Source organism: Arvicanthis niloticus, chromosome 5 (genome assembly GCF_011762505.2).
Source record: "Arvicanthis niloticus isolate mArvNil1 chromosome 5, mArvNil1.pat.X, whole genome shotgun sequence".
Classification (NCBI taxonomy): domain Eukaryota; kingdom Metazoa; phylum Chordata; class Mammalia; order Rodentia; family Muridae; genus Arvicanthis; species Arvicanthis niloticus.
This window is the reverse complement of record NC_047662.1, coordinates 34,053,680-34,065,138: the sequence shown is the minus strand read 5'-3', so window position 1 is coordinate 34,065,138 and position 11,459 is coordinate 34,053,680. Positions and strand designations below refer to the sequence as shown.

Below are 11,459 nucleotides of genomic sequence, written 5' to 3'. Positions count from 1 at the left end.
CTTTCCCTCTTTTCTTTTTCTCCTTCCCTTCCCTCTCTTCCTCCTTCCTCCCCACCCTCCCTCTCTCCCTTCCCTTCCTCCTTTCTTTCTTCAAACAAAGCAGAAAGCATATTCCCTCCTACATGAGCAGGTGGTAAAAAAAAGAATATGCCTGCCTGTAATGTTCTAGGCCCTGCTGATCACAGGGGTCCAGTACACACACAGATATATGTGACTCTTTTTTTTTTTTTTTTGGTTTTTTTTGAGACAGGGTTTCTCTGTGTAGCCCTGGCTGTCCTGGAACTCACTCTGTAGACCAGGCTGGCCTCGAACTCAGAAATCCACCTGCCTCTGCCTCCCAAGTGCTGGGATTAAAGGCGTTCGCCACCACTGCCCGGCTATATGTGACTCTTTACTCCCATTTGAGCTACTAGCCAGGGTTGATGGGTGGCAAGCCAGGAACACACACACACACACACACACACACACACACACACACACGCATGTGCACACACGCCCCCCCAGAGAGAAAGAGAGAGTCAGAGTCTGTGAGGTCAGTCTAGGTACTTGGTTTTCATCTTGGGGCTGCTGTACCAGGCCTAGAGACAGGTTTCTGAAGGGAATTTTCAGACTCTGTCCTTAGGAACCAAATACCCAGCTGCTGCTTAGGGGTCAAGGCATACAGTTGTCTCTGCTTCCAGCGTGTTCAGGAGTGTAATTCACATCACATCGCAGCAGGGTTACTGCAACACTAAGCAAGCGCTGGGATTTAGGGCATGTGCCGCCATGCCTGGATAAAACTAAAAGTCTTTTTTTTTTTTTTTTAAAAAAAATAGTTTTTCAAAGTTTAAAGAGTTGTTAAATTATTCCTTTTATCTATCCTTCACAATAGAGATCATATTAAATGATAAATTCAAGAATCCAGGGGGTGTTGGTAAAAACAACAGCAAAAACCTCACTTATGAAGCCTGACAACCCAGAGAATGTAAGTGGGGTTTATGACAGTAAACTTTTGAACATTTCACCCTAAAAGAAAAAAACCAAAAGCCTAGAGAAAATCACCTATTAGTTACTAGCCTGCGGATCCCATTGGAAAACGTCTGGGCATCAGGAAGGAATTACGCTCACAGTTGTAGACCTGAGTTTTCCAAAATTCCAGTTTGCATATGAAAGCCCACATTTTAAAATGTATTCCAAGTATTTGCATGTTTTGTGAGGCCACAGGGGGCTGGGCACCCCTGAAGAGGCCACACATGGTTGTGCACTGACCTGTTGAGACTGGAAACAAAACTTAGCTCCTCTGTCAAAGGGACCAGTGCCTCTCCAGTGCCTCAAACCCACATCCCCTCCTCTGAACCCTGGCAACAGAACTTTTTCTTGAAGTAACAAGCATACTCAGTTTATACTTCAAGAAAACCCTGTCAGAACCAGCCTAGCTTGTGTGTTTGTCTTCCTGCGGGGGGAATTAAATCCTCAATGCTACAGATGAGGATATGGGTTTATAGAGATTAAACATCTCACTCAGACTACAAAAGCAGGAGGGTCCCAACATAGGATCCCACTCGGAATGGAGCATTGCTTTGGGAGGGGAGTCGCCACTGTCGGGGTTCAGACAGAGACCTGCCTGGGCTCCCTGACTTCATTCATGTGCTCAGCGTGCATTCATGATATCCTTCACCTCTGTCCCTGGGCCAAAGCCCAGGAGGAATCTCAGAACGCGTCTTCTCTAGGAATAAGGCTGCGCCGTGAGCTGACAGCTGAGCCCCAGTACCGCACACTCTGCTCTCTAGACCTCAAAAGCAGACATGCTGCAGAGGAGCTCTGGCGCCACCGCGTGGGGAATGGCAGAATTAGCCAACCGTCCTCATGTCCCACCAGAAGACAGACTCTCCCTGGTTACTCTCTATAAGGTGCAACTTTAGAATACGATGTAATCAAATGCAGTATTTCTGTCTTGTTTGCATTTTAAAAGGCAAACTGGCATCTGAGTAGAGTTTAGTGTTTGAGAATTTAGAAAAGAAGCATACAGAATGAGATCTTAGAAGCCAGATTCTTGGGCTTTCTTTTGGTAGACCGCCGTTATTGGATTATTTAACATGGGGTTCCTGTTTCTCTTGTTGCTGCTTTTTCAGCTCTGTGAGGGACCTGTGAGGGACAGGGGATTGGGTAGGAGCCACTCAAACCCCCTTGATTGATAGATAGATAGATAGATTGTCCTATCATCTCTGCTCTTGACTATTACACCGAGTGATGCATTTAGGCTGCCAATCAATTTTTTTTTTTTAAAATAAAGTCTCATGTATCCAAGGCTGTGTTTGAGTTTCAGCCTAAAACTTAGCTTGGAAACAAAAGTCTATCCTACATGACTGATTAAAGTATTACCCCAAAAGGAGTCTGAACCCTTAGTAAGGAGAAAGAAACAACAGCTTCTGGGCCCAGGGTGGGTCGATGTGATTCAGAAGAGAGTGCATCGAGCATATGACAACACAGGCATCTGAAAGCTTTAGTGAAGACAGGCAGGTCTTGGTCCAGCATGCTAAGCCTGCAGCCCACAGAGCCAGCAGGAGTGGTGACGCTATGGCTTCCTCTTGCTAGAGCTTACTACAAACTCCTCTGCCCCACAGGGTTTCAGGGGAGAAGATATAGGAGAGGGACCAAGTCAGGCAGTAAAAGGCGGTGAGCGGGAACGGAGAAAAAAACAGCAGGATAACACCTGGAAAGAAAACGCAAACACTCAGTTTCATGAAGCACCTCACATGGCTCCTACCCAACCCCCTGTCCCTCACAGAGGGACAGAGACAGCAACAAGACAGGAATCCCACGTGTAAGTTCAGTTTACTAAGAAGATGGAAGCCCCTAATTGGAAGCTAATGTAATCTCAGGTCCATTCTGTCCATCTCAGACCAGAAGCCAAGACTGAATCCAAATTGACCAGAGCCTTTTCAATGAAAAAAAAAAGTCCTAATTATTTGGAGTTTAACATGTAATGTTAAATGCCTGAGACTGCTTTAGAGTGGCCTCAGCTCCCACACCAAGAACTCTGAGTGATCAGCAAGGCTCACTGGGTCCAGACCGTGCAAGCACATGTTCGTGCTGAACATCCACTTTCCTTCTGGAGTCTGGAACTTTGTCCCAGCTAGGCAGAGGGTGCCTATGTGAGTCTCTGATGGCCTTCCCTAGAAGACAATGCTTCGAGTGAATGACCACAGTTCAGGGCTTTAAGGATTGAGTGTAACTTTCTGGTGCCACCTGGAGTAGACTCTGAACAGCTAGCATCTCCTTTCTGCAGTCACATCCCATGCACCCTCTGCTGATTTTGAACCACATCCTTCATTGGTGGGTTTGGTTTGGTTGTTTGTTCTGGGTTTTTGTTGCTTGGTTGTTTTGGTTTTCTTGCTATTGTTGTTTTAGTTGTTCGAGACAGTTTCTCTGTTATAGCTCTGGCTATCATAGAACTGGCTCTGTAGACCAGGCTAGCCTAAAATTCAAAGATCCAACTACCTCTGCCTCCTGAGTGCTGGGATTAAAGGCATGTGTCACCACATGGGGCCACATCTTTGTGTTCTAACCAGTCTTAGCCATAAGTACCATAACATGCTGAGTCCTGAGGCCCCTCCAAGCAAATCACTAAACCTAAATGTATTCTCAGGTATTCCCAAGACAATCTACATTTCAGATGAAACACTCTCAGGCATTCGGACTCCATCCTGGTACATTTACTCAGCACTAGACTCTCTGCCTTTCATTTACACTTCGTCTTACTCCTGTGACTTAGAAGTACATCTACCTTTCTCGTGGGAGACAGGGAAGTAACCTGCACAAAGGCCTAATTCAAGTCTAAGTCTGCCTGACCTTTAAAAACTAGACACTCAGCCTCAATTAACAAGTATACAGAGCATCAATAGTCTCATGACAGGATCTGAGGTAGCCCAGGCTGACCTAAAACTTGCTATGTAGCTGAGGACAACTTTGGACTCCTGATCCTTCAGCCCCCACCTCCCAAGTGCTGAGATTACAGGTATGTGCCATTTTAGCCAGTGTGTGTAGTACTGGGGATGGAACCCCAGGGATCCGTGCCTACTATGAGGGTACCCTACCAACTGGGCTGCATCCCCAATCTGACCACCACATATGCTGTAAGATCCCATTAGAGTGTGGCAGGTAACCTAACAAAAGGTCACTTCTGGGGAACAGAATCAGCTAAGCAGGTATGCTAAAGTTTTGGAAAATTGCCATTGGAGAACAGTCATTGGTCTGCTGAGGCAAGGGGGCAATGTTTAAAGCCAGACTTGTCCTTTAAAAAAAAAAAAAAAAAAAAAAAAAAAAAAAAAAAAAAAAAGATGGCATTCACTCTCCAAAACTGGCCATGGGCCAGCTTCTCAAAGTTGAAGCTCTGTAGGGAAAAAGGGTCTTCAATCTAAGGTGACCCATTGTTCCCCAGGCAAGCACAATATTAACCTCATCCACTGAGAAATGTGCACAATACTGGCATTAACTGGTGTCAGAATCTATGAGATGCTGTTTCCTCCTTGACTCATAGAGCAAAGAAGCCCAGGAGTCTCACACTCTCTGTGTGGTTTATTTTGAGCAGAGAGGATCGACTCTAGGAGCATCACCTCTGAGGAAAACACTCTGAGCTAGGAGAGGGGAGGAGGAAAAGATGGAGCCAGGAATTGCCATTTACAGTCTAAGAGCCTACCAGAGAATTACCTACCTTATTGCCTCATTCCATCCCAGTGAGCCTACAAGCTAGGAACTTGGGGCTTTAATTATAGATGAAGGAGACTGAATTCAAAATGGTTAAGTTATACAACAACCACATGCAGAAGTCAGAGCCTCAGCTGAGGTCCATTCAGCTACAAACCCAGACTCTCCTCACCATTCTGCCTCTGCCTTTTGGGCACAGGGGAGCCAGCTCCCAGAAGTTGGACAAGGAGGTTGTACTAGTGCCACATAAGATACACATCTGAAGGAAACAGACCATAACAACCCAGAGTGGAATCACAGCAAAGGAACAATGGAAGAATCTCCAACTCCCAGGGAGTCTTGTTCACAAGCACACATTATAAAAGAAAAACTAATACTGAAGAAACCTAACTTGGGGCAACCCTGTGAACATCTTCCAAGGCTGGAGCCCACACTCAGCTGCTTACACTTGCCTCCATCCCCCAGTATCAGCTCTAGTTCCAACACCTCTAAAATCCAGCTGCTTCTCCTTATCCATCACACCACCACCTCCTATCTGAACACTGGTACACTGTAGTCCAAGCAATGCCTGAACGCTGCTGTTCTGACCATATCACTTGCAATCTGGGTTCCACACACGATGTCTCATTTGCCTTTAGGATCAAATCTCAAATCCTACCCAGTCTACCCACTTCACTAGCCTGAGTCTTTGTCACTGGCTTTCCACACAAGGACCAGCCACACTGCTCTACTAAGGCTTCAAGCACCTTCTCAGCCTTCAGTCACTACAAAACAATATCCTCTGCCCGGGCTGCCCTTCCTACCCATCCTTCAGATCTCACTTAAACATCCCTCTGTAATAAGTCACCTGCCCTCTGAGAGCACCCTGTACTTTCTCAGGGCATCAAAACAAATCCCAGTTTGTAGTTACTTAATTTATTTTTGGGACAGAGTTTCACTCTATAGCTCAGGCTGGCCTGGAACTCATTGTATCTTGAACTTGCAATGATCCTCCAGCCTCAGCATCCCAAGAACTGCAATTACAAACACAACCACTATACCCAGCTTTGTTTGTTTCCAATTCTTTTTTGTCACTTTTATTTGTGAGTTTGTTTTGGTTTTCTCCCTCCCTGAGACAAGGACTATGCCTGGTTTGCCAGACTGACTCCCAGTACCTGGCACATAGCACATGCTCCCTAAATTCTACTGAACTCATTAACTTGGGCAGATATTGAGCACAGCCTAATTCTGTGCACTGGAACTCAGAGAATGAAGAAAACAGTTTCCTATGCAGGTGAGTACACTTAGTATTTTCAGACATTAAAAAAATAGTAAATCTTTGGATATTTGTTTTTGGAAACTGTTAAGTGACAACAGATTCAGTGGTGAAAGGTCCATGAGAGCAAAGCCCATGGGCAATGCTGCAGTGAGACATGGTGTGACCACAAAGATGGCGGCAGGTATTTGAACTCACCTCCTATGTAAACGATTTTTTTCCAGTGGTCCGAGTCTAGGATCTCATCGGGTGGGTAGCAGCTCTGGTCAATCATGAAGAGAATCATGAGTGAAGCCATGCAGCAGAGGATGAATGTATTGCCTTTAGTCAGAAGGCAGGTGGAGGCCAAAACACAGGAAGCATAGGGGCAGGGTAGGCCCTTGTATCCAGAGGGACTTCCTCCTAGGGAAAGACCAGGGGATCAGCTGCTTCCTGGCTCTAAGGGCACCTATTACTTTGGGTCTCCTGTCCATGAACTGCCAAATTCCCTAAGCCCAGGAGTGAGGAGGTCATTTGGTCATCCACAAGCAGATGTCATACAGGTTTGGGTATGTGTTGGCTTCTGGGGGACAGCAGGCATCAAGAGGACTACCAGGTGTGCTCATACCTTAAGGCTCCTTGAAAGGCCAGTCTGAGCTGACTGCTGGGTTTCCACCTTTTCTGTGTGGTCTTAGGAAGGCAGCTGCCCTCATTTTAGCACAGTTTCTCTTGTTTGGGAGAACTGGTGAGAAGCAACGCTCCACACACAGATAATACCAGAGGGACACAGCTGCCAAAGAAGCAAGGACCCGTGTCTCCCAGACCAGGGCTCTGCCAATACAGCCCTTAACCTCCGGCAGGCTCATGTAGAGGAAGAGGAGCCCATACGTGACCCCTGGCCTCTCCTGCCCCTTGATCCCTTGCCACAGTCCTAAAAGGAATTGGATTCCACTCACCAGTTGAATAAAAACACAGGCGGAAAGAAGTGGTTAACACATAGATGATGGCCAGGAACCCATTCAGAGGCCCATCCACACCAAGGAGCAGAGCCGAGGCCAGGCCAAAGGTGGTGAAGACAGCAAAGTCATTCAGCTCGAGTCCTGCTTCAGAGGACAAGGTTAACTCACAGGTGTGTGTTCAATACCCTAGCTTCACCTGGAGCAGTGACAATTTAGAGTGCTGGGCTCTCAGAGGACAGCAGCTGCCCCCTTAAGGTGGCCTGTAGGTCAAAGCCTGGGCCTCCCCTAGGCTCTGCCTCTGCTGGTCCTCGTCACTCAACATGCAAGACTGAGTGCACGTGTTCAAAAGCGCCAGCACCTTTTTCAGGCAAAATCTTCCAAGGAGCCTTTCAAGCTGCTCTGCCCGGGGTTGCTTCTCATCTCCTCACTGACCCTCACCATCCTCTTCACTAAGAAAATTATAGAGGACACTCTTCACTTAGAATGAAGGTGATCCCCAACAAACACAAAAAAGCAAGAGAGGATAAAGAGCAAAGAAGTTGCTTGAGTAAGTCAGAATGAGATCTTACCTTATAAAACTCACAGTAACCACAATAATGTGCTATGAAGTGTAAACACCAAAACAAAAACCTTCAGCGAACTGGCATAAATCAAAAGAAGAGTAAATGGATAAAACAGAGAGGTGAAGAAGATAGGACTGAACACCAGGGCAGGGATGGGACAAAGATGGGGAAGAGAGCCAGCCCAGAGGATGGATCTAGGGTGCAGACAGCAGGACTGTTTCTGCTACTGGCATGGGCATGTGCACAATTGGGAGTAACTGAAGAAGGCCTGCCTGATGTCAGAGGACAGGTGGTAACCGGAGACAGATGCTCCCCATGGCAGGGATGAGAGTGGGCCTGAGGTCTAGACTCACCCAGTTTGTGGCAGATGTTGAGGTGTTTGGTCATCGTTCCTATTGCAATGTCTAACAGGAAGCTGATCAGAAGCATCCAGGAAGCACAGTGGGATTTCCTAGAGGGCAGGCCAGCAGGGCAGCTTCTTGTAGTGCCCACTGGACAAGTCCCCCACTCTGCACAAATCTCTACCACACACAGGCATGCACACACACACACAAAGCACATTCCCCACACTACTCACAGCTCTTCTAGATATTGTGCTTCAAATGTTTCACACACACCCTCATATGTGGCTCTATCCCTCCCAAACTCCCAGCACATGATAGCTTCCTGACCCCCTCCCCACAGTAATCACTAAGGTCCCTTCCAACCATTAAGTCCCAGGTGTATTTGATGACTCGGGTTCCTAGTCTAGTGCAATCTCTACCACCACCTCACTGTGACTTTCAGCTAAATCACTGGGTGTCTCTCTAGACTTTTCCCTCCACTTGTGAAATGAAGGATTCATGCTAACAGCTTCCTCTCCTTTCTCTCATCTGTGGTAGATTTGGTGGGGATCCCCCCAGCTCCCCCCACTGAGGCGAACTGTTTGGGAGGGATTAGGAGGCGTGGCTTTGCTGGAGGAGCTGTGTCACAGGGACAGATTTCGAAGCTTCAGAAGACTCCAGCAGCTCCCAGTGCCCCTCTCTCTGCCTCCAGCTTTCTGATGAAGATGTGAGCTCTTAGCTGTCTCTCCCCCATGCCTTTGCACTGCCCTAATGAACACTGATCCTATATATGCCCAACTAAATGCTTTGTTTTAGAAGTTGTTTTGTCAAGGTGCTTTATCACAGCAATAGAATAAGTAACTAAGACACCTGCTCCTCAGGAGCCATCCACCATTTTTTTTGAGACATGGTCTCTCACTGGGACCTGGAGCTCATTAGTTTGGTAAGACTGGATGGCCAGTGAGCCCCAGAGAGTCTCCTGCCTCCACCTCTCCAGCACTGGAGTCTGAGTGCACACCACCACGCCTGGTTTTCTTACATGCTGCTAAGAACTGAACTCAAGCCCTCACACTTGTGCCACGAGCACTTTATCAACTGAGCTATCTCCCCAACCCCTGGTCTTGAATCCTTGATCCTCCTGCCTCCACCTCCTTAGTGCTGGAGTTACAAGCTTACGTCACTACACCTGGTTAAATTCTAACTTTCCTAATTAACCATCTGGTACTTATTTTTCCAGTACTGTAGACTGAAGCTTGGGCCTCACACATTGTAGGCAAGCACTCTCCCATGTGTGATCCCAGGTCAGGGTTGTACATCCTTTCCACTTCTGAGCTTTAGTTTAATTCCATTTGACCTGACATCACCTTCTTTATGCCTTCTAGTCTTTTATATATCCAGAATGCAGTTTGTCTTAGTGAATTCTCCAAGACAGCCTGAGCATAGTGTGCAGCCTGCTGTTCTTGGATAGAGTGTCTGCAGGTGTCAATCACATCCAGAAACTGGGTGGTGCTACCGAGCTTGATATGCTTGCTGGTTTTCTTGGATGAGTGCTAGGCGAGGGCATCTCCAACTTTGGTTTAAATCGGCGTCTCCCAAAGTTCTCTGAGTTTGATGTACAGTAAGGATCTGTCAGTATCTCGAACTCGATGCTGGCTCTACTCTAGGTGGCTTCCCAGAGTTCCTCTAGCCCCCACGTTCTCCATTGCACCTTGTACATCATGTGGTCCCAAGTCCCTGTGTGAGCAGCCACACAGTCCAACACAAACCTGCCCACAGAGGCCACTGCCAAGCCCACACTGGATCACAATGCTTAGACGACCCAGCAGAAGCAAGGGAACCTGACCTCAGCTGCCTCCAAACCGTCAGCATGTTTAGCCCACACCTGAGTATCAAAAAGGGCCTGAGCCTAAATGAAGATCGCAGAAGGATTCAGAATTGAAGATAGGTACGATTGTAACACAGGACTACCCTCGCAAGGATTTGGTTAAAGTGAGTTTTTCCTACCACAGATGTGCCTCCTCCCACTATATTAGACTCTAAAACTAAAAATTTATGGATGAAGAACAGGTACAGAAAGAATCAAGTACACGTCATGAGTGCGTCACAAAGGGGTCTCTTTAAAGAGCTGATTTATCAAAGGTCTCAAAATAGAATCCAACTTACAGGAACATACATTGTTCCCGCTTTCTTGGTGGCACAAGTGTGACAGAAGTTCCAGAACAGTGCTCATGTCAGATAGACAAATCATATGTTCTGATTTGAGAACCAGAAAATATGAACAAAGCCAAGTAGGGTGGCTTGCACCTACAGCACTGGGAAAGCTGAAGCAGAAGGATCAGAAGTTCAAGGACAGTCTAAGCTACACAGTTTAAGACCATCCTGGGCTGCACTGGGGAAGAGAGAAGGTGGGAGGGGGGAAACAAGGGAGAGAAGAGAGGGAGAGAAAGAGAGAATGGCTATGAGTACTACTATGCACCTTTCCCCCCCTCCTACAAGCCATTCTCAACTGCTATAGCTGAAGGAACAAGAAAAATTATAATATAAATTCCTCATGCTATGTGGAGGGTGAGGCGCGGATGTAAATTAGCTGAAGTCACATATCAGACTGTAGTAACATGGAGGCCAGGATCCTGATCCCCTGAATTTGAAGCCGTGTGTATGTGTGTGTGTGTGTGTGTGTGTGTGTGTATGTGTGTGTGTGTGTGTGTGTGTTACTGTCCCCATCCCTGAGTTGATCCTTTGCCATACTGGCCAGGTCTCTGGAGTCTGTACCTGATTCCTCATGCCATAGGCTCTAGCTTTAGGCTAAGAGCAGGCAGTGCCCCAGACCTACCTGCTGAAGCTGCAGAAGATGGAGAAGAGACCCAGGATCATGTTGGCCAGGGCCAAGGCATTAACAATGTCTTTCCAGGAAAAGTCAGAACTGATCTGCTCTTGGTTCATGATGTGATGACCTGTGGCCCAGGAGAGAGGTGCACAGGGTTCTCAAGGTCAAAGCGTCTCCAGAGAGACTCCCAGAGACCCCATCCAAGAACTGCACCTTCTGACACTCCGTCTCACCAACTGGATTGAGAGGGACAAATTAACAAGGAGACACTAGAGTTAAAGGCAAGGTTTGGGAAAGCTTAGCAGTGGGCCAGATGAACTTGTGTGGACATCCATTCCCCTTGCCCTGGCCCTACAGGAAGGAGCCTTCTTGATGCCTCAGAGGTCTCTATCTGTGATGGAACCTTGTCAGAGACTAATGGCTGACTTGAGAGAAGCTATACCCACTCCCTCAGAGACCTCAGGGCATACCACAACACTGGCCCCATCTCCAACAGAGAAGGAAATCAACTCCTCAGAATGAATGTGGACACCACTCAGTGGCTCCCAGCACTTTCCACCGAGTCCTCACCTCTGGTCTGGGCAGTGCAGAGGGTGTACTCTTTCTTCCCCCATTTTATGAGTGAGGAAGTTCAAGTTCAGCAACTTGGAGAAATCTGTTCAAAGTCACACACTAAGTGAGTAGAACCGAATCTCAGCTGCTTGGTCCTAAACTTGCTACTGTTCTTGTTGGCCAAGACCCCAGAAGGAGGAGGTTTGGGGACTAGGACTGAGGAGTTCACCTGGACAGCTTTACCAGACATGCATGTTGGGGCAGGCCACATCCAGGCCTTTGACCACCCATCATCAGATGTGTGACATCTCTCAG

At 47.3% G+C, this 11,459-nt stretch overlaps 1 protein-coding gene across 1 annotated transcript; it reads right to left on the bottom strand.

The window, feature by feature from the left end:
- Positions 1-2,428: 2,428 nt before the first annotated feature.
- Positions 2,429-10,825, bottom strand: Tmem269 (transmembrane protein 269). Its single transcript, XM_034503925.2, has 5 exons — positions 10,599-10,825; positions 7,796-7,893; positions 6,877-7,020; positions 6,140-6,343; positions 2,429-2,692 (listed from the first exon to the last, which is right to left on the bottom strand). Exons 1-5 carry the CDS (start codon positions 10,706-10,708, stop codon positions 2,571-2,573), a joined length of 678 nt encoding a protein of 225 aa, XP_034359816.1. The 5' UTR covers positions 10,709-10,825; the 3' UTR covers positions 2,429-2,570.
- Between the last annotated feature and the right edge of the window lie 634 nt (positions 10,826-11,459).